Source organism: Cebidichthys violaceus, unplaced genomic scaffold (assembly GCF_023349555.1).
Source record: "Cebidichthys violaceus isolate CVI_PGR_0920_01 unplaced genomic scaffold, fCebVio1.0.p SCAF_20, whole genome shotgun sequence".
Classification (NCBI taxonomy): Eukaryota; Metazoa; Chordata; class Actinopteri; order Perciformes; family Stichaeidae; genus Cebidichthys; species Cebidichthys violaceus.
The window spans coordinates 11,099,152-11,121,887 of record NW_027176373.1 but is presented as its reverse complement, the minus strand read 5'-3'; the positions used below and the strand labels follow the sequence as shown (position 1 = coordinate 11,121,887).

Here is a 22,736-nt window from a genome sequence, read left to right as displayed (position 1 = left end):
AAATTGCAGAAACATCAACCATTTAAACCTGTAATAGGGATCACCTACCAACCCAAAGAGTTTTAAATATCTTAATCTATCTCAGCATACCAACAAAGAGAAAGCATCAGAAACTATTGCTCTCTTCTTTATATACTAAGGGGTCCAAATAGATTTAAGTGGTTTGATTGTCTCCCTCAGTCTATAGGAGATGGCGATGAATGGGTGAGAGGTAAAATTGTGTTTTTAAGCCTTCAGAAAAGTGAGATATTGATAACGTGAGGTTACTTATTTTGCATAACATATGCCACCTATATTTGTTTCTCTAATGATGTTTCTTCACCTCAAGACAGAAGTAATCCACTATGTCATATTTGTGGATTAAAACAGCATGCAGGGATCTTTCTGAGACATTCACTAAGCTGGGGTCTGCTCTTTCTACCTGCATTCATTTGTATAATAAACCAAAATTCATCAGAGTGTTACTCACATTAATTGCTAATCAGCTCTGATTTCCTCATGCTATCAAGCGCCCTTGTTGTGAGGATAATATCACCTTACATATGGGACATATAACATCAAGCTGAAGAGAAATTGCATATTTTATGACATTGGATCCCTGCAGAATATAGAATGCCAGGTTTTTACATTTGCAGTTCTTTGACTAGTAATATGCACTGTGACAGAAACACACATGTAGGCTTTTCCCTTTATTAGGACCTTTACTAATATGAACTGCATTTGTGCTATCGTTAATGTTATTGTTTATGGCGATGCATGTGTGAGTACAGTATGCGTGTTTGCTTGACGCAGGCTGTTCTAGGTCACTGAAGACACACCTGCGCCTCTCTCTCATGTGCCATGCAGCTCTGAAATCTCTTCTCGGAGTGCCGACCGGCTGATGCCAGCGCTTCAGCTGCTCTGCTTGCGACCAAGCAGCGCCAAACTAGAGCCATTACACTCCACTGCCTGCCTCCCCTCCCCGCACTCCCCAACAGCACTGCTACACCATATGTCCTTGGTAAGGGAAAGACCCCAAGTCCCCCCGCTGAAGATGCTGACCTAGCAAAAAAATTCTCTTTCGCTCCATCTACCCCACTCAGTCTTTCTCTCCCCCACACAAATACATTTTTTTCATGACTTCATGCACGTGCACAACTAGATAGATTGATCACTTAAGAATTGTAGAGGTTGTGGAAGGGCTGTGATTGTGAATTTGCTCACCCCACTGCTATTTGCCAGTTGTTGTTTTTTTTCTCAAAAATACTACAGCTTAGGATTTGAGGATATCAAATTTTCCAAAGCGCCCCAAAGGCATGCACCTTATTGTGCAACAAATAAACTGTCAACTAGAAAAGCATGTCATCCAAAATCAAAGACACGTAACTAAATAGAGCACAAATGAATTGAACTTGTCACCTCCAGCCATGACTTCATTCTAGTGTGCTGGTCTCTTCTCATGCCACTGCATCATTTACTTGACTCAGACTTCGAGATGGGAAAACCTTGCTATGACTCACATCTTGGAGAAAAACAAACAAACTTGTGGTTCTTTATTGTCTCTGTGTGTGGTGTGTGTGTGTGTGTGTGTGTGTGTGTGTGTGTGTGTGTGTGTGCATGTGTGTGTACTCTCTTTTCTTGTTTCTTAGATGAAGATGTACGCATGTTATGTGTGTGTGTGAAAATGTTAATTACACTCCGTGTATCTGTTGGAGGGAGTCCATCCCATTTCCACACCACCTTTACATAGATCTAATGAATGCAGCATTCAATGTCACAGCAAAGTATTATATGGTGCTCATCTCTCCTGAGAGGGAGAGGGATCACAGGGGGCTGTAATGGAGGATGGGGGAAATGAACAGAATGAGGAACAGAAAGAGAAGATGAGGAGGGGAAATACAGGTCGGGCATGAGGGTTGGGTCAGGGTGAAATAGGTGTTTTGTCATCCCCAATACAGTAAGATGGAGAAAGGCGAGGGGGTGGATGGGGGGATGGGGTGGAGCAGAGCCACAATTCCTCCTGAAAAAAACCTCCTGGAAGTATATGGCCTGGATGATGTGTGACAGAGAGAGAGAGAGAGAGAGAGAGAGAGAGAGAGAGAGAGAGAGAGAGAGAGAGAGAGAGAGAGAAGAAAGAGAGGAAGAGAGCATTTAAAGAGTATGGGGAAAACGCCGCCGAGCTCCCAGACTGGAACAAAGGATTGCAGTGGAGAGACAGGGCAAAAGGCACGGTTAGATCTCGAATCCCCTTTTTTCTGTGCCACATCAGGCAGGAACAGACACAGCAGTACGGTGGGAGGCATTCTTGCAAGCATAAGTAAAGCAGCGATCAGGGTAGCAATCCAAGCACATTTACCAGAGGAGCGAGGGAGGGAGGGAGGGAGAGGGAGGAGAGAGAGCAGATCTATGAGAAGAGGAGAGGGGGGGGGGGGTGTTGCATGCTCGCAGAGTGTGACAGAGATAGAGCGATTCCATGAGCGAGGAAAGGAACACAGAGAAAGAGAGGGAGAGCACAAAGCAGAGATGGGGACAGAACACTGAGACTAGTGGTAGTTTGCGAGACTGAGAGCTGCACACAAGCGTGAGCAAAGGAGGGGAAGGAGGAAGAGAGAGAGGAGGTTGAAGGAGAGCAGGAGGAGGGGGGAGAGAGGGATCCAGGACGATGGAGCCCAGCAGCAGGTTTCTCAGGAGAGCTTTTTCATCCCCGCTCTCTGCAGCAGACATGACTCTGGGCATTGGACTGTGCTGAAATTAGCCAGGGGGACAACACAGGACAGCAGGTCTGCAGCACACTGCCTCGGTTCAGCCTCACTGGATGCAGCAAGGCAGCTGATTTATTACTGAGGTGCTGGGTGGCAGTGTGTTTGCGTGTGCGGCTCTGAGAGTGTGTGTGTGTGTGTGTATGCAGGTTTTTTATGGGTCCTTGTAGCGCTCTGAGCCGTGGGAGAGACCATTCCTCCAGCCGTAAAGTGACATTCAGCAGGCACCAGCTTTGGGTGCTGTAGTGGATCTGGATCTGCGGTCCTCAGTAGGAAGTGGGAGAGAGTGGGATTTTCAGAGCTGTCATCGAGTGCACGCGTGTGCGCGTGTGTTTACAGTGTTGTTCGCTTGAGGTGAGCCAAGGAGGATCAGCTACATGCGGTGTGTGCGTGTGCGTGCGTTTGGGTTATAGCAAGGGTGCAGCAAAGGCAAAGATCCTACACAATGCAAGGACGAGCGCAGAGCGGCTCTGATGGCACGGAGCGCAGGTAAAGCACAAGGAGTGCCCTGGGGGTAGGGTGGGGGACGAAGGCAGGGGACAGGGGAGGAATAGGCAGAGGGGGACGGAGCGAGGCAAGTGGAAAAGAGAGGGTGATCATGGCTGTCACACAGTGAGCTATAGCATATGCCGTAGCGCAGAGCAGAGTGGTGCGGCAGGGGGAGGACAGGCATCGCTGCACAGGGGAGGGGGGAGAAGGGGAGAGACTGAGGGAGAGAGGAGGGGGGAGGCAATCAGCTCAGCACCTCTCCTCCGCCAGGAGGAGAAGCACAGCGGGACGGGCCCAGGAGAAGACGCTCACTCTCTGTATGTTTTACACAGTCAAAGACGCGCTGACGATCGGCCAGGTCAGCGTGTAGAGGTCAAAAAGGGAGCTGCTGCTGCTTGGGACCGGGTTGGGTGTACCACGAGAGCACAGTCTGGTGTCCTGGGAGGAAGAGGAGGAGGAAGAGGAGGAGGAAGAAGAAGAAGGAGTCCGCCGGAGAAAGAGGGGTCGGCTCCCCAAGTCCCGTTTCTTCTGAGAGCTCTGCAACCTTTCCATCACCATGGGGGAATGGACCATTTTGGAGAGGCTGCTGGAGGCGGCTGTCCAGCAGCACTCTACCATGATTGGAAGGTAAGACTGTAAAGGCTTTTAATTCTTGGTTTTGTTTAAATCGATGAGCTGGGTGCTTTTATGTAAACTATGTGTTATTCTGTATCAGTTGATACCCCCCCCCCCCCCCCCCCAGGCTTGTCCCAGTGCTCTCCTCTGTTCTACAGTCCCCCACAGTCATCACTGCCTCCCCCGTCCTTTCCTCCTCAATGCTCTCCTCACCCTTGTCCTCCACAGCCATCACTAGGATAAACTTATTGAGCATGATTAATAGCAGGCTTTACTGGGCATTACGGTTAATTCAGAGAGGTTCCTGTGTTGATACCTATTAGCTTTGATAGATATGCTTGATGCTTTGGCCACAGACCAATAGGACAGAAGGAGGAGAGGGGAGTGGGAGTGAGAGGAGAGCAGAGGTGCGGAAGATGAAAGGATGGTGAGCAAGCAGGTGTGGAAAGGAGAATCAAAGGAGGAGTAAATGGCTCTAAACTCTGTGTGAACTTGAGACAAAAAAAACCCAAGTTCATTCAATTTGTCCTTATCAGCAGACAGTTATTTACATCATAGTGAAAGTCTGATTTGATCTTTTCTCATATTTGGTGTGAGAATGGTTTTGTGGTGGAGGGTTGAACAGATGAGCTTTTTGTTTGATTAGCAGTGGAGACATGCCATGGAGACATGCTGTAAAATCTGTGTGAAAAATGTGCTCCACATCATCTCTGTGTGATTAATTAAAAGCAAAAGTGGAATTTTTCCACCCATTAAGCACAATCCAAATGTCATGCTGGGATGCTCATTGGGAAAAGTGTGTCAAAGTGAAACCCGCACGTATGGATTTGTAATTCAAAAATTGCTTTTAAAAAAAGAAAAAAAAGAAAGCCACAAAAGATTAAGAATTTGTCTGCACTGCTGGGCTCATTAACCCAGACCTCAGGTAGTCCGCAACAAGGGCATGGCCTAATCTTCTCTCTGCTCTAGTGGATTTGTGTGTGTGTGTGTGTGTGTGTGTGTGTGTGTGTGTGTGTGTGTGCATGTGTGTGTGTGTTGCTGTGTGTGCAAGTTAAAGGAGTGAAAATTGGCTCATGCCTTTATTGACTACACTAAGCACTGTGTGCACAGAGCCATTAGACTTTATCCTTCAAAATCAGTGAGATTGTATCTGCATCAGAGCAACGGAGATGATGTGAGCCGCATTGTTGCAAAACTTCTGATGATCAGGGATCTGAAACCATGTGCGATGGAGATTTTCCTTCCAACCAAACACTACACCAAGTCATTTCAGTGAGTTCTTCCTCTGTGGTTGAAAGTGCCGTAAACTATGAAATCACCTGGTCTAGTCCTTAGACGGAATGAAAACCTGCATATGATAGAGCATGTTGACTTGATTTAAAGATGCATTAAGAAATATTTTGTGGCATTAATTATACGACTCCCTTTTGCTTATGGGATTGATAGTATTGCCGGTATCACTGAGAATCAACATCTCCTGAAGCTCTACGGAGCTATCAGCCATTTCCAGTTCATTGTTTTGGTGTCCAGAGCGACAAAAACCAAAACAATGTCTGTTCGTATGCGACCGTGGGCAGCCGCTCCCAACCCAGAAGCTAAAACAAGCTAATTGTTTGCTAACTGTACAGCGTGAAATGGCAAAGAGCCGAAGTAACTGGTGAAGAAACTTGAACATTTAAGAAGCCTAAAGAGAGTCAGATATATTACTCCTGCGCTGGAAGAGCAAGCAAGGGCTAAATGCCAGTGAATATTGGAATTACATTCAACAGGTGGCCAGAAAAAGGAGACCAAAGGGATGTCCGTGTTGCTCTGTTTCTGCTGGATTTGTAAGTAGGCAACTGTTTGCTAACATGTTAGCCATAACAACTTCATAAGCTAATCGCTAACTGTTGTGAACTTGTTCTGGAGTCTTTCCGCCCCCTAGTGGTCAAAAATTACTTAATGCAGCTTTAAAATCCAGTCCTGGCAGCTGAATCAATAATACCCTGTGAGCACAGGGTCATCATTGGATGATTCAATGACTGTAAGCCACCTACAGTTTTGTTTTTCAGAGGCACAGAGGCAACTCTCAATTTGTCTGCTACCTCTTTCAAAAGTCAAATGAATACTCTGAAGATGTAATGGCGTCCTCTTACATATGCTTAATTTGAGCTATTTGGTGATCATGCACTTCACTGGTTGAACATTAAAAAGGATTTCCCTGAATACCTAAAATACATTTAGTCATTTAGAATAGTTCCTTGTGCACCAGTTTTTGTTCTTCATTTGAATCTAGATTAAACTGTGAAAACCTCCAAGGTGACATCAGATTGTGGAATGATATTATGAAGCAATAAAATAATTTCCTCATACAGTAAGTAGTTTGTGTGATGCCCAGGACACCAGCTATTTGCTACTGTGCTGAATATAGTGAAATGCTCTGTAAATGATCCCTTTGTGTTTTGGCTTCCCTCAGACTGTGTTTGTCCTACAAGGCTCTCTAGTTGACCCTAGGGCATTAGCTGTAATATTAGCTGCTTTCCAATGAGGTTCCCTCTCTCTACTCTGCTTGTCTATGCTATGCGAGTCAAGAAACATTGTCTTTGGAATCACTTTGTGATTTGTATTTTGTGAGTATCTCAGGCTGTAGATCCCTTATCTTGTTTTTATCATCAAGCAGATTTTAATGTTTTCCCTTTAGCTAGCTTGTTTGCAAGATATTTCACTAAATGTACTGGAGAGTTATTATTCAGTTTGGTTGACAGAGAGACCTCAGGTCAGGGTGTAGCAGATATTATTAAGTGGGTTCTGGGTCTTGGCTTTTTACCTGTAGACAGGCATTTCAGACGTTAGACGTTCTTAGACAATCTAAGCAATAACACTAAAACTACTAAAGATAACGACTTGATTCCTAATCCTAAGCATGTGCCTGCATGGTCAGGAAATCAATTACACGTAACATTTAAATGATCAGAATGATGTCTTTGGATGTACCAGCAAGTTGGAGAAGTGTTCACCACTCGCACAGTTTTGTGCTGTGAAGATGCCTCCTAGACTGTTAATGAGCAACTCCACACTAAATCAAGTGTGAAGTCAAAATTGTTGCACTGACCTCTATGGGTTGAAAGGTTCAAGTCTGTTGCACCACTGACCACACCCAACAGCCCAGTTGGGTGTGGTCAGGTGTGGTCCGTTGCACTTGTGAACACAACCAACTGTGATGTAGCGTTGCACTGTTGTGCACTGTGAAGTCCTGCACTTCACGGGGTGTGGCCGGAGCATGCAACAACCGCTAGATGGCATCACGTCTATAGGATGTTCAGCCTGTGTGTAGTTTCTTTGAAAGAGTTTGCATGTGTGCGCTTGCAGTTCAGAGGATGCGGTTCCAAAGAGCAGAACAGTGATGTCTCCCCATGGCTGAAAAGTCTCCCCTGCATCAAAACTTTGGAACACGGTTGCATGTCAGTCATCTGTTTGAGTGCCAACCCTCTCTCTTGCAACGCAAGGATGTAGTTCCACCGTGAGACATTGTCAGATAGCATTGTTGGATGTCTAGACTGTCTGATCCAGCTACAATTAAGCTCCTTCTTAATTGTAGATTTTAAGCTAACCTATGCCCTGGCATAGGATAGATAATTAGCCTAGGCTACATAACAGTGTTAAAAATAGAAATGGACCATCTCTACGCAGTGGCATAGGTTAGCTTAATCATGGTCTTTGAAAGAGACAGACAAATTGAGAGTTGCTTCTGTGCCTCTGACTAACCCACAGGTGGCTTGCATATTGTGACTCATTCAAATATTAACGTGTTTGAATTGTGTATTGTGATTTCCATATACCTGACTTCTAACTGGGCGATGTACAGCGTGTGCATGGATAACCAATGACTGTAATCATGATCACACAGTGAGAGAAATCATTGTCAAGGCTGCACTAACCTCATTGTCTAGCCCAAACTAAACTGACTGTATATTCAGTTATAATGACCCTGGGCCTTTCAACATTAGATAAGTGACAGTTTGGTATGGCTTATAAAATGTCTCAATGTATCTCACTGGAAATTTCTTCAATTGACGGGCAGAGGTAAGCTGCCAACCGGTGAGGACACAACCAGGACTAAAGATATACTTGGTGTATATAGTAAAAACACAACCCCACAAAGATTTTTGCACTTTTTCAATCAGAATTTGTAGGGAAGCGTACAGTACTCTTACTTGCATACTTTTTGCAAATATTCCTTCAAATATTTCTTTGCAGAGACTGTGTTGACTGACTTTCAAAGCAGCATGTTGTTACCCAGCATACCTCACAAAGACTTCTACAGACCAGACTTTTGTCACCAACATGTATAAATTGGTGATATGTTGATTTACTGGCATAGTTGTTTAAAATATAACACCAGCAGTCTTGATAATATTTGCAGTCATCTAATATGTCTCAAAATGTTGTTCACATAATGACTAATTTACACTTAGTACAGAAAAAACTGTCAGACAGGTTTGTTGGTAGGTCTGGTGTAGCACTTTACAACAGAATCAGGAAGTATTGTTTCTATAATTAAACATGTTATCTTAACGTAACTTTTATACCATTTATTATTCTTATTTATCAGACCGGTATTTGAAAACCTTAGGAATATACATTATCATGCACATAAGACATGTTTCATCCAGTAGGACAAACAACTGCTTGTACACTTACAAAAAAAGAGACTTGTCCACACAACACTGCAAACGATTCAATGGTGAGGGCCTTTGCCTAGTATGAAGGTTGATCCTGTCCGACCAGGTAGAAAATTTTTTCCATGTGAGATGTTTGTTTCTTTAGATAGTTACAAATATTTTCCTTTCATTTCTCAGACTGTCCTGTATCTAAAATAAATATGTATTGTATACTTCTACTTAAGGGAAATAAAATGTACCGTACACATACGGAATACTATGACATATTACATATTTTCTTTTTCACATGTGGTGCTCAGGTGTTTTGCCGACCACAGGTGTACTTGTATGCGTGTTCAACTGTGAGAGCACGAAGCCTTTGGGTTTTGAGTTTTACACCTTGCTGGTTAGGAAGGAAGAAAGGAAGAGTGTTGATGCATCTTCCACTACACTGCAATGCTGTAGTGAGGTCAGTGCCAAAGACAAGCAGAGTGAAAAAAATAAAAAAAGAGGCAGAGATAATGGAGAACTGGAGTGAGTGATCTAAGGATGATAAAATAAGAAGGGCTGCCGGATGGAAGAATAGAGAGGAGAGGATGTGAGCTGTAGAACAAAAAAGGATACAGGGGGCATCCTCGGGGGGGCAGAGGAAGGAAGAGAAGTTTCCCCACTGCAGTGGTTCAATGCTGAGAATCTGTGTCAGAGCTCCTTCTTCTGGAGCTGCTGGCCGACCCTGCTGCTGAGGAAACAGTCTGCACACACAAACTCAATATGTGTCCTCTGCAATGATGAGGACTTCTAAAAATACACAAGACCTTTGTGTGTTTTAATTTAACATTCATCTGAATGTAATGCTCCCACTGTAGCTCTCATAAGAGGTGAGGACGATGACATCCTGAGAGAAATTACATGCAATATTCACCGTCTATGCAAACACAGCAGTGCAGGTATGTTTGAATAAACAACACCTTTAATAAGAGGCAAAAGCTCTCTGTTGTTAATAATGGAATGAACTCATGTATTTTGCATTACATCACATGCATTGCATTTCAATCAGAATAATAGTTATTTAAAAAAAATCGAATTTTGTTCATATATAATTTATGTACACTGTAAAACAAATCTGTATCCATTTACCTTTTATTTGATTTTTTCCTGACATCTATTATTTAACATCTATCACTCATCACTAGTAATATAAGTACTTCATAAAATCTTAATAAATGTTGTGTGTTCCTTGTTGTAAGTTGCAACTGATTTCAAGTCATTCATTAAAAATGTATGAAGATTTGTCCAGCCTTTTAATGGAATAGACAAAGTGGTGTGTAAAATACCTTAAACTCTGTTCATGTGGTAAAAACAACAGCCCTAGAATAGACGGTTTTGAAAGGTTTGATGAAACCAAATCTATCTGCATCCTTGTTTGCTTCCTCTAAAAGCAAAATACATAGACGGTCTGCCTAAAAGTAGTTCCCTCCAGTAGTTTTCGTGCATGTATTTGTGCTCTCTCCACTTTGACTAAATAGGTCAGGATATCGACAAGAAGGAGGTCTCCTACTTTGAGATGGGCACCCTACTTCTTCTCCCAGAATAACTTGAGATGTAGGAATGCTCTGCTTTAATTGAGGGCATCATCCTGTCGACTTCATGTATCATTAATAATAAGCTTTCTGTAAAAAATCTATATTGCCTGGGAGGATTGTGTTGCAAAGCAAAACAATGGAAGCAATATTTCAGCGTTTGACAGGATTAGTAATCCATCATCCTTGGGCGAGGAGCGGGACTGTCTTTCAAATCAAACCATTTCTCTGCACATCTAGAGTTGTCATTAGTTTATTTGTGTAGCAATCCGTGATGTTGAATGTTATTGATTATACTGTTCGACAGGGGGATTTTGCCAGTAAAGCTGAGCTTAGCGTTCATCCAGCACAGGCTATTATTCATTTCAGCAACATATTGATGGTGTGTGTTTCAGCTTCACCGAGCGTGTAATGTTTCCCTATACATAGCTTAAATGTTCTTTGTTTCAATTACATGTTTGAATTCCCTAACTTGGTTAGGACAGAATTTCATTAATTTTAATGGCCTGTGAGATTCCCAAACTCTCATCATCCAGAAGTACAGTACAATGTTTTGGGGCATGATTAATGGCTCTATTTTCAAGATCATAAAGGCAGCTACAAGTAGACCATACAGAGATATGATTTAAAATCTTTCTATTTTAGAATAAATATGTATCCAACAAATACAGATATATGAGTCTTAGAAATCTTAGACTGTGTGGTTAAGATATAATACAGTGAACATTTTTTAACTGCTGTGGGTTTGTTCTAATAAACAATAAATAATCATCATTGTAGTCCAATGAACACCAATCCATGTATCAGAAAATAATATGCAATCGTTGATATAGACATGTTCTTAATTAAGACTAAATAAAAGTTGTTCTGAAAGTTTTTCTGTAATTTTGTATTTCAAAGTTGCTGTAGCAGTTCATTAATTCAGAATGGATTTTTAATTACCATGAGTTTTCTTCATAATGATAGTACACAGTAAGCTATTACATTTGGGAAGTGCAGTATCCTCAGGTGCCTGAATGTGTTTTTGCATCATCTTTCCTTTATAGTGTGGTTAGTGTACTTTAAATTTTCACTTGGAGCCAAGTAGAAAGTTTTAGCAACAATTATCAGCAACAGCCAGGTTGCATCACGTTGGCAGAAATATGAATAATCTGCCAGAAAGTTGGAAAAAGCCATAAGCAGGTGTTGGTGTGAGTTGGTGGCCTTAACCCTTTTTTACTTTTACACTTTCGTCAGAATGTCTTGATGTATTTGCAGTAACAACAGCTTACCGTACATCTGATGACAGCTACTGTGAGTCATGTTCTCAAAATTACAATCAACCTTTTCATATTAGCAATGGATTAAAAAACTATGCGTAATGTCAAAGGGGTTGCTCCCGGTGATGACACCACAGAGAATCATCACCCAACTGTGCAGGTCCCCATCTTTTAGCTCATGGTTTCGACTTGACCGCCCACACTGTCCTCATCAACCTTGTTTCCAGCTGCAGGCAGTTGCTTTGTACACTTCAACAGCAGTGAAATGAAAACACCTGAATGTGACATTGTGGTTGCCATGGTTAACTCTGCAGCATGGATTACTTCCTTGTCAATTGTTCACATTAATGATGTCTTAATATTTAACAATAGAAACCGTCAGGAGTGAAATCAACTAATTATATTAGATTTTTTCATTTACGCAACATGCTCGACAGTGTAATTGGTCAAACACTTTTAACTAGATTCTGAAAGTGACGCAGTTGTTGCTTTCCTTTAGTTATTGCTTATTTGTTTCATCCTGAAAAAGTGATTGACAGATGACATATTGCACATAAAATACATTGTGATAGATTTTTAGAGATGTTTCATTCAAAACTAAAACAATTATAGTCCTTTCATGTTCACATCAGGTCAGACTTCAATCCTCCATATTTTCCTCTGTTCTAATCAAGCTGACCAAGAGGGACAAAGCCGAGTCAGTAAAATTACTGACGGTTATGACTGAGGAGGTGAAACCTGCAAAAGGAGATGGAGAATTTTTTTATTTTTTATAATCAAAGCATATTTATGAGTGCCGTTTTCTTTTCTTTTTTTTTTTATCGCATTCACCCCATACAATATTAACCACAACTCCTGAAAGCCTACATCACATGACTTGTAAACTTGTTAAAAAATCATGACAACAACTCCAGCAGACATGATAAATTAACTGTGAGGTTAGCCATGTAATTCCAATTAACCACAACTGAAATGGGGGAAATGCATGATAAAATAAAATAAAGCCTAAACATGTAAACAGAACAAAACTTCAATTTCACCTGGGAAGCATTTTGTATTTGTCTATTGATCGGTTCAGGGGGACTATATATGACTCCTATAGGGTCTGCAGCACATTTTCCAAGGAGCTGGAAAACATATATTATTTCCCACAAAGTCTTCCATTCACTTGAATCATAAATTCATAACATAAATTCAGACAAATCTGTGCTCAGTTTGATTATTTGTCAAATTGGGATGTTAGCAATTCTTCATGACCAGGTGGAAAATTGTTAAAGGCATCAGATTAAATCTATTTTGTCTGGAATACAGATGAAAGGGAAATTGTAGATGCACAAAGACAAACGGGATGGAAGAAGGCTGCATCTGGTATACACTGGCATCGTCACCACGCGTGGTTGGTCTGTGAAATGAATTATTAGAAATATCTTCAAACACAAAATCCTCCAGCTTTTGGGCGATGGTCATAACTCAAAACCTGTTTACGTCCACCTCAGCCTAGGTATAACTGAGGCAGTTAACTGAAGCATCTCCTTCAGTTTCCTCCTTTATTCCTGAAAAGCAGCTGGAAGTCATTTCCTTCAGAGTTGTTGAATGAGCTGATGATAATTACATTTCTGCACATGTTGTGGCTCAAAGGAAGTTCACGGCTTGATTTATGTGTAAAATAATAAATATCAGAGAAAGGCCGACAGTATTTTTAAACCATTTATGTATCACACTCTCAGTAAAATTATCGCTGATAAATATTTAAAGAAGACGACAGAAGTAAGTGAACCACCACACAAGTTTAGCTTCATATTAATGTATTCGTCACGCCGGCTCCCAGTGGCACCTCAGGCGGTCATGCAAGTCTGCCTGATACATGTGGGCAAGACCTAAAACTATTAAAACAGTTTGAGAGAGGAACAGTGGATGAGGAGCGGGTGGGAAGAAATGTCTGCACTCCGATAATTAAGCTGCCTTATTTCTATGCCTGGTGAGGTCTTTATTCATTATGTGCTGCCATCAGCAATCAGTGGAGCTTATTATTGAGAGCATACGGGCGGGAAGAGTATTTTTACTCCGGGTCTCTCTACAGATAACACTGCACTTAACCAGTCCTTCAGAGGACTGCTCACTGTAGACTGAGTTGGTGAACCTATATGTGCAAATATACTTATTATGTTTGTTGACTCATATACTTTATAGGCTAATTTATATTCACAATATATATATATATATATATACATATGTGTGTGTGTATGTGTGTGTTTCCCGATGCATCTGCTGTTGTGCTTGAGCCAATTGTTGTCTCTTGAGGCTGGCAACAGCAGCTGCTGTATGAATGAACGTATGAGTGTGTGTGTGTGTGTATATATGTGTGTGTGTGTAAAAGCCTCTGGGAGAGACATTGCCTGCATGTCCAGCCGACACACCAGCAGAAGAGCAGCTACTATTACACAATCTCACAGGTCAATCAGCTGCCTATACACATCAGTTTGTATAGTTACACAACAGCGAAGTATCACTTCATTGTCTTTACTTCCTCCTCTCGTTGTCCCTCAAGACATCGATGTTAGATTGTCTGTGAGCTCTGTTGATCTTTGCACTTTATGAAAATACTAGCTGTCACTGATGCAGCACAAGGAAATTGTGAAAATTTGAAAAAGACTTTCACATGTGAGCCCAATCCAGGGATACAAATTCAATAAATTTTATTCCAAATCTAATCAGATCGCTTGCACAGTGTCAGGGATATAGAAAGTCTCCAAAAATGTAATGATTGGTCTGAAAGGAGGTCCTCTGGAGAGCGGGCGGCTAAATGAGCCAATAAGTGGTGACGGATGAATGTTAAAGGAGCCGTGAGATAGATAAAGAATGCACTGTATTCAATCAGCTCAGCCTTATCTTGATATTCTTCCCTCGAGTTTGAGGTAATACAAAATATTTTTCATCGTTATGGTGGGTATTGAATATTCTGCAGGTTCAGGCTGTCCAGTCCCAATCTGCCCTAACGTACAGTATTGACTCGTTACCCTGCAGCACTTAAAACACTGATGTTTGCAGATAACCTTCGTCCACTGTTTTCTGCTAATGCAGCAATCTGCCCCATGCTGATTATCCTGTTATCCAGCAGAAGTGTACACACATACACACACACACACACACATGCAGACACGAACACGAACACACACACAAGCCTGCATACACACACAGCACAACACTCGATACTTGCAATGTTTTGGAAATTTTAACGACATAAATCTGCCAAACAAACAAGTATACACGCAATATCTGCAGTATAGTACTTTAGAAAAGTTTTCTATCTAAGGAAAGTCCATAAGTACGCCTGAAAATTCTTACTGTTAAGGTGAATAAAGCTGCAGTGGTCACGTGGCGTGAAATTAACCTATGGAAGGGGGATACAACAGGGAGGCTGCCATAAACAGCTTGTTGTTAATCCCCACTGTCACAATTATTTACACATGGTTGCATAGAGAATTAGGAGTTATATATTTATAATTACGTTGGTGCCAGTTGTCCATGCGATGAGGTAAAACGTCTCTCCACTGGTATTCAGTGAAGAATGTCCCTACCTTTGAAGGCAACTTAATACACTTGAACAACAAAGTGCTGATGTGCTGCTTTTAGACTTTCAATGAAAAAGGAACCAAAACGAGTTGGGATAAAATCGCTTTACATGTAAATAGTTTACATGTAAAGTTTCATGTCTTAAGTTTGTTTTTTCTGCTGTATTGGTGTGCATGAGTAGAGAAACAATATTCTTAGGACCTTGAAATGTGTAATTCTTCTGGTATTTCTGGTTCCTGACTGAGTATGTGCTGTGAAAGAGGATGCCATGCATGTAGAGTAAGTTAAAGACAGTTAAAAGACACTAAACAACAACAAAAATGTATATATAAAAAGTCGGCAAAAATGAACTTCAATGGACCTGGAGTCCGAGCAAGCCTCAGATACAGTACAGTGTTGTGTACATATAAGGATAGGGGATAGACAGTATCCACTGCTAATAAGTGAGAACATATCATATAATCTGCAGAAGTTCAATTACAACATCAGTCAATAAAAAATGCTCAGTCTGAATTATAAAAAGTATTTGATTTTACCACGAGAGACCTGTCCAGTCTGTGAGCTTGTGTCACTATACAGAGATGTGGACAGCAGGCAGACTTAGTGACATTTAGTTAATGCTATTATGATGTAGTAATTATCACTGGCATGAGAAGAAGCAGAACTCAAATAGAAACAGACAGTGAATACAGACGTGCTGCAAGCTGCCTTCTATCCTGTTATATCGTTTTAAATCAGCATCCAGAGCCGCACATTCACACACTGACACTGAACATGAGTCGTATTTCCTAAACAAATATTTGCATATAAATGAGCAGTGTCGATCACAGATTTCTATCTCATTGAGCAGAATGCGTCAAAGGACTCCTTGTGGTGCAGAGCACCATCAATATCAGCACTTTGGTCAAATCTACTGCTGTCAAACCCGCAGTGGAGGTAGATACATCGGCTCATAGCAAAGGATCACAAAGTGACTGAATGTAAATCACACGACCCGCATTTCACTTCTGAAAAGACCAAAGGTGCAGAGCAGCTTTATTCTGTTGTATTTCTGAGCATACTGAAAGTCAGTGTAGCGTATATGCTCACAGCTGCTCCGAGCACTGACGACCGAACATGTTTGCCATTTTGCACAAGTCACACACATGGCTGACTCTCCCTCTTTGTCTCTGTGTCCTCGTGTCTGTCTTGCCCACACACACAAAGAGAAAAAACACACACACAGGCACGCTCTCGCAGGTGGAGCAGGAACAGTCCTGCAGCGGCGTGCTGCTCTATTTTAGGTCTGTTTCACGCCATCACGTATTCCTCTGCTATACCCCTGAACCACTGGAAGACATTTATTTTTTTTAGCTCCCCAAGATTTTTTTTTTTTTCTCACAATTTAATAATTTTTTTCCATCATACCTTTTGTGTCTACAATCTTTTTTTCTCCTTACCTTTCACAAAGTCGCTGGTTGCTGTGGTAACTGGCCATGGAAAGTGGGTGTGGGAATGTTTGAGGCCTAATTAAATGCTATACTATGGAGTCTCATTTGACACAGACAAAGACCAACTTTTGATGTATAATGCACAGGAATTGTTTTATGTTACATCACTTGAATTAAAGGCCAATGTCATACGTGCTATAGCTGCCATTAACCCCAGTTGTTCTAACCCACCTGGGGCCAACTCCCATCTATCTCTGTCCCTGCTGTTGCCTTGGGTGGCCCCTCTTGTGCTTGGAAATAAGTGTGTTCTAAGTAATTGGCTCCGCCACGCAGGGAGCGTGCACATCCACTGCATTGTGGCATAAATACCAGGGAGCCCCATGATGTGCAGGCTTTCCTCGCTCATTAGAAATAGCTGACAGTGCAGCACTAAAGCCCCAGTCCTCCTCCGCAGTGCTCCTGCTGGATCGACACCAGAAGATAACAGTATAGCACACCAGTCTCTCAGAGGCCTTGAAATGCAGCCGCACTGCTCTCTAGATCCTCAGGCCCCTGGACACAGTTCTCTCTAACTGCAGCTCTAATGAGCCTCATCGGGAAGTCCCCACCAGTTTTTAAGAAGATGCCACCTGTATGTTTCAGCATATATGGTTCAACACTATGCTGCTAATAATCAGCACTCTACCATGTCACTGGAAACAGGAGACTCCTCTAAGAGAGGTCAAAAAGATGTCATTAAAATGTGTTAAATAGCTTTGCAACGATGACAACATTTGCGATAGATTACGAGTGACAGTGGGAAATAATATTTTCGGACAAATACTAACAATTCATTTTACGGCACTAGTCCTTATTTCCATCGATTGGTGAATGGCAATCCCGGTTTAAGCATATATGTGAGGTCACTCACACTGGTGCCCATGTACGTGCTGTTCCATTTCAGCTCAGCAGCGAAGATGAGCGTGACTTCACCTTTACCTTCTGACGACCCCTCCTGTTTTAGTCTCTTATGATTAGTGAGCTCATGTGTGCATGCTGTCTAGAGTTCACCTCTACCATCTTACAGTGTTGTTTGTCTGAAATTGTTTTAGTGTACAACATAAACAAAGCAGCATCCAATCAGCATTCAGATTATGTTAAACCAAGACCTGCAGTCAATTTGAAATTGTCTGAATCATACCCAGATATTTCCTGAGCCTGTGCATTTGTTCCTCACTAACTGACATTGCCTGTCTCCCTTTCACCCCCTCCCCATCCTGCCCTTTCCTTCTTCTTCTGTCTCTCTGCAGGATCCTGCTGACAGTGGTGGTGATTTTCCGTATCCTAATAGTAGGCATAGTGGGGGAGAAGGTGTACGAGGACGAGCAAATCATGTTCATCTGTAACACCATGCAGCCCGGCTGCAACCAGGCTTGTTATGACAAAGCCTTCCCCATCTCGCACATCCGCTACTGGGTCTTTCAGATCATCCTGGTGTGCACGCCGAGTCTGTGCTTCATCACATATTCTGTTCACCAGTCTGCTAAAGCGCGTGACCGAAGCTACTCCCTCCTACATCCTTACATGGATCACCACGGTCACGGTCACCACGGCCGCCATCATGACCATCACGCTCGCAAGCTTCACTCTCGCAACATCAATGGCATCCTGGTGCACCCCGACAGCAGTAAGGAGGATCATGACTGCCTGGAGGTCAAGGAGATCCCCAACGGACCCCGGGGGCTCCCTCAAACACACAAGAGTGCTAAAGTGCGACGGCAGGAAGGCATCTCCCGTTTCTATGTCATCCAGGTGGTGTTCCGCAATGCACTGGAGATCGGCTTTCTGGCAGGCCAGTACTTCCTGTACGGTTTCAATGTGCCAGGGATGTTTGAGTGTGATCGCTACCCATGCGTGAAGGAGGTGGAGTGTTACGTGTCTCGTCCCACGGAAAAGACCGTGTTTCTGGTCTTTATGTTTGCAGTGAGCGGCGTTTGTGTGCTGCTTAACCTGGCTGAGCTCAACCACCTTGGCTGGAGGAAGATAAAGACGGCCATGCGAGGGGTGCAGGCCCGAAGGAAGTCCATCTGTGAAGTCCGCAAGAAGGATGTTTCACACCTGTCCCAGGCCCCAAACCTGGGCAGGACCCAGTCTAGTGAGTCAGCCTACGTCTGACAGAGGCTCCTCTGCCTGGGGGCTCGAGGACCTCTTAAATTTTAGAGAAGAGCTTTTCCTAGGCCCAGAACCCCTTGATCATTAGGGCACAAAAATCATCACTGCATTATTATTCAGGAGCACAGACGGACTCTGTGTATTCGTGACGAAGCATCAATTCACCAAGTTGAGTCTTTGACACTTCAGGAGGGCAGGACCACCCTCCTAACAAGGCTGCTGTCTTGCTGTAACAAAGGTTACACCAAAAACTTACATGATGCCTAGGTGACACTAGGTGCCTTCAAAGAACCCAACAGACAAAAATGAGCAATTACTAATAATATTAAAATACTGTAAAGATAGTCTGAGGTTGAGTCATTTGAAGTTCTTCATTATTTGCCTTTGCTGTAGGTCAGAAATAATTCCCTCATTTTCCAATTATGTGTGCATATGCAAAAAGCTTAAGCGTGTGCATGCATACGCATGTGAGTGGGGGAAAAAAAGCCAATGTCTGACATAAGTCAGTAAATTCAATGCTAAGCTAATCCGAGCTTCTGAGAGAAAGATGATGTTATTTGTCATTGTCCATGATCTTCGAGTAAAGTCACTCAATGGACAAACAATCACCTTTTTAATCATGTTGTATGAAACACAAAAACCAACAGCACTAAAGCTTTCAGCAGGAACTGGAACACAGTATTTGTTGTCGGCGTACCAGGCTTTTTTCTTAAAAAACGTCACTCTTGTTCATATTCTTAGGTGCCAATCATACGGCAGACTGACATTGCCTGGGGGCTTTTGTTCTAAGCGAGACACATGGTGCATTGAAGATGAGTTAGATTAACTTTTCAACACTGTGTCATGCACCACAATGCTCTCAATGCCTGCAAGGCACACTGTTTACTCCCAGAACCAACTGAGAACAGTCAAGAAAAGTGTGCCAGTGTTTCCACTTTGGCTCATTAAGTGTGATCGCTCTCTAAGGGGCTGAATGGAGTTATATAAAGAGTTTTTTCCATTAAACAGGAGAAAGTATTGTTGTCACAAATATTTTAACGTGTAACCTCAAGCTTTTTTTCACAAGCTGATTTGGTGCCATATTTCAAAGTATGTGTACATAGATAAAATGTAAGAATTAAACTTAGCCTTTTTCCCTATGCGATGTAGTCAGGCTTCACTTGGATGAGGAAGAGAGGTTTGGGTGGTAATGAAGATTAATCATAGATTGCCAGCTTTAACAATATGTATTATTAATGTGCCCTTTGTTAAGCCTTCGTCCTCTAATGGAGACTATATGTTCCGAAAAGTCCCCCCCCCCCCCCCCCGCTCCCCCGCTCCCCCCCCCCATGGACTTTGAAAAAGGCATGTTACCGAAGCATTAATAGAATGGATAGATTATGACATGTAACTTAAAAAGAGACTGTTTTATTTATTTGCATCCTGCTCCTGTGAAATGTAATACTCAGCATGCATGAAGACGAAAACTATAAAGAGATATGAACATAGAATCCCATTGCGGGAATATTGAAAGTGAATACCTGAAAGGCTCCAGAACTGCAGCAATAATAATATAAAGTATGTGAAAAAAATATGTGAATAAATTATTATGCAAACAGAGATTTTGGCTGTGCTGTGTTTAACAAATGGATGGTAATTACTGTGAAAGGCTGCCATTTTACTATCAGGATGTTTACACATGCTCAAGGCATCTTAACACTACTCCTACTAAGTAAAAAATGCTACTTAAGTATTTGTACAGAAGTTTTATCAGCAAAATGTACTTAAATTATCATACAGAAAAAAAAGTCTGTTTTCAAAGTTCATCATATGTTTTGTCTATAAAATCTTAAAGTAACTATAAGTGTCAAATCTTTGAGTGGAGTAAAAGTATAATATTCCACAACAACATGTTATGGAATAGAAGTAAAGAAGAAAATGACAATACTCAAGTACCTTAAAATGTACTTAAAAACCAGCCCGGTCTCAATCCTTCGGAAGAGGATTATGATTTAAGTTCCGACTCAAATACATTTTTTACAATACTACTTGTATTACTACAAGTACTTAAAATACTCTTCGGTATATTCCCAGGTCATAAAATAACAACGCTTTGTGTGCATCTGACACTGACACACAACGCAGCGGGTTTTCAAGTAACTCCAGTGTAAACCCATCAGCTCAGGAAGTCAGGTGGTGTAGTACTTGAGTAGATATACTTCTTTACTTTCCACCACTGCTGGTGTGGATGGCAGTGTGGTATTACTGTAACATAAAACATACAGTAGCTTTTCGAGCGGTACATAATACATACACAACACAGAGTATATAATGCAGTGCTCTCAACTGCACAGATTCAAAACCTACTTTAACATTTATTATTCAACGTTGAGAAATGATACATCTCCGAGAGATACATATGTGCAGTCTCTGAGTTTCTGTTGATAAATTATAGATTCAACCTGTATTTCCTCGATATAAAACTCCTGACTAATAATGCAAGAACTTTACAATGTGTAATTGCTAATTTTCACTAATAACTCCAATGTTTTTGCAGTGAAATTGTATATTGTTTTTTACACTAAATTGTTTTTAATAATCACACTGTTGTTTCTCAGAATCAGCGTAACTCATAGGCAGGTAAGATATTAAAACGGAGCTGATAATTTCAGTAATGAGCGAGGTTACCGAGGGAGAGAGGAGAGAAGTGTGGGGGCGGTGGACCTTTTAGCGGTATTAAACCTTCAAGCGTCATGTGACCATGTCCTGGGGAACACTGAAAGCACAGTGGGACCAGAGGAAGAGGGACAAGGGTGATGATGATGGAGGACTGTGTTAATAAAGCTGATTGTCTGATAGGATGTAGAGTAATGAATTTCGTCGTTGTTCATTCACTTAAAGGCCACGCAGCGTCCTTATTGACATGTGAGTGGCCGTGATTGACTCTCTGCTGTGTGCTGATATACATTCACATCAACAAGCCCCCAACATAAACAACAACAACAACAACAACAACACACACACACTCACACACACACACACACACACACACACACACACACACACACACACACACACACAGTCAATAAATGCCTAAACAAAAGCATTTCTGAGGATGTAGCCAGGCTGGTTGCTGTGGTGACAGGGGCACAGTAATGATGTTAAGCACCACAGAGACTACAGAAACAGCACTGCACCATCTCTCGCTCTGTTGCTCCGCTGCAGCCTGAGACTCTTTCATGGAGAAAGTTAGACGCCTGCTGTTCTGTGCTTTATCCTGCAGCTGCAGCACAAGCAAAATAATAGGTAAGTACAGTAATTCCCTGCTAAAAATACCTTCAGTTACAACTCTTTCAAAATAATTTGGTGCAAAGTATAGAGCAGAAACTACAAAACTACAAAACAATATAATAAAACCCCCATAATATTACACATTACACGTTTTAACAAAAATCCCTTTTCAGGTGCATCTTCAGATGGAGGACAATGGTCAATACACTCTGGTCTTGGTCATGACTTCATCTCTGCTTAGGTGGTCTTGACGACATGTTTTCCACAGGAGTTAGCATATAGCAACAATTTTTAGAGTCTAGTTTTTCATATTCAAATGTATATATTATTCTGTGTATAATAATTCTATATTCAACATTGATCATCTAGAGAGGTTTTTTCTAATAACACATACATTGTTCTTCCATCAGATCAGTTGTACAGTCCAACATAATTAAAGAAGAAAGTTTAATAGCTACTGGCTCTCTCCCCCTTCAGCTTAATGAGAAGACATTATACACTGACGGTGTATTGTACTGGTAGTCAGTAATAGCCTGATTGGAATTAAAGCATGCAAATAGACGGTTAACTGCACCGTGTAACCACAGGAATGGTGAGTGGAGTTATACAGAGTTTTACATTAGTAGAGGGCTGACGTGCTGACTGCTAATGACAAAAAGAACAAATGAACAAAATGGAACAAGATGGAGGTTTAAGCTGGGCCAAACATAGGAGCCATATGCTGGTTCAGCCCAACTAATTTCCACAACAGTGGATTAGGAAGTATATTTGACCTAGTCATAAGCTGTAAAATAACCATTGTTTAACCATTTTTGTTTTCTTAAATGTTCCTTCCCGCTCAAACCAGGAAGTGACTGGCTTCCTGAATGTTACTGACTGGTGTAAGGCGGTCAATGTAAATCCTTTTTTTCTGACCTTGACCTTAAATAAATCCAAGAAAAATAAATATATTTTCTTTGTAAGGATGAATCTGTGTTATCAGATTGATTGG

General features: G+C 41.7%; 1 protein-coding gene across 2 annotated transcripts; it reads left to right on the top strand.

The window, feature by feature from the left end:
• Positions 1–3,480: 3,480 nt before the first annotated feature.
• On the top strand, positions 3,481–20,048 carry LOC137876606 (gap junction delta-2 protein-like). Of its 2 annotated transcripts, XM_068716334.1 has the most exons (3): positions 3,481–3,854; positions 5,612–5,668; positions 17,614–20,048. In XM_068716334.1, exons 1-3 carry the CDS (start codon positions 3,784–3,786, stop codon positions 18,476–18,478), a joined length of 993 nt encoding a protein of 330 aa, XP_068572435.1. In that variant the 5' UTR covers positions 3,481–3,783; the 3' UTR covers positions 18,479–20,048. The 2 variants fall into 2 exon arrangements, with proteins under 2 accessions (XP_068572435.1, XP_068572437.1); XM_068716336.1 differs by lacking the exon at positions 5,612–5,668.
• The last annotated feature ends 2,688 nt before the right edge of the window (positions 20,049–22,736 follow it).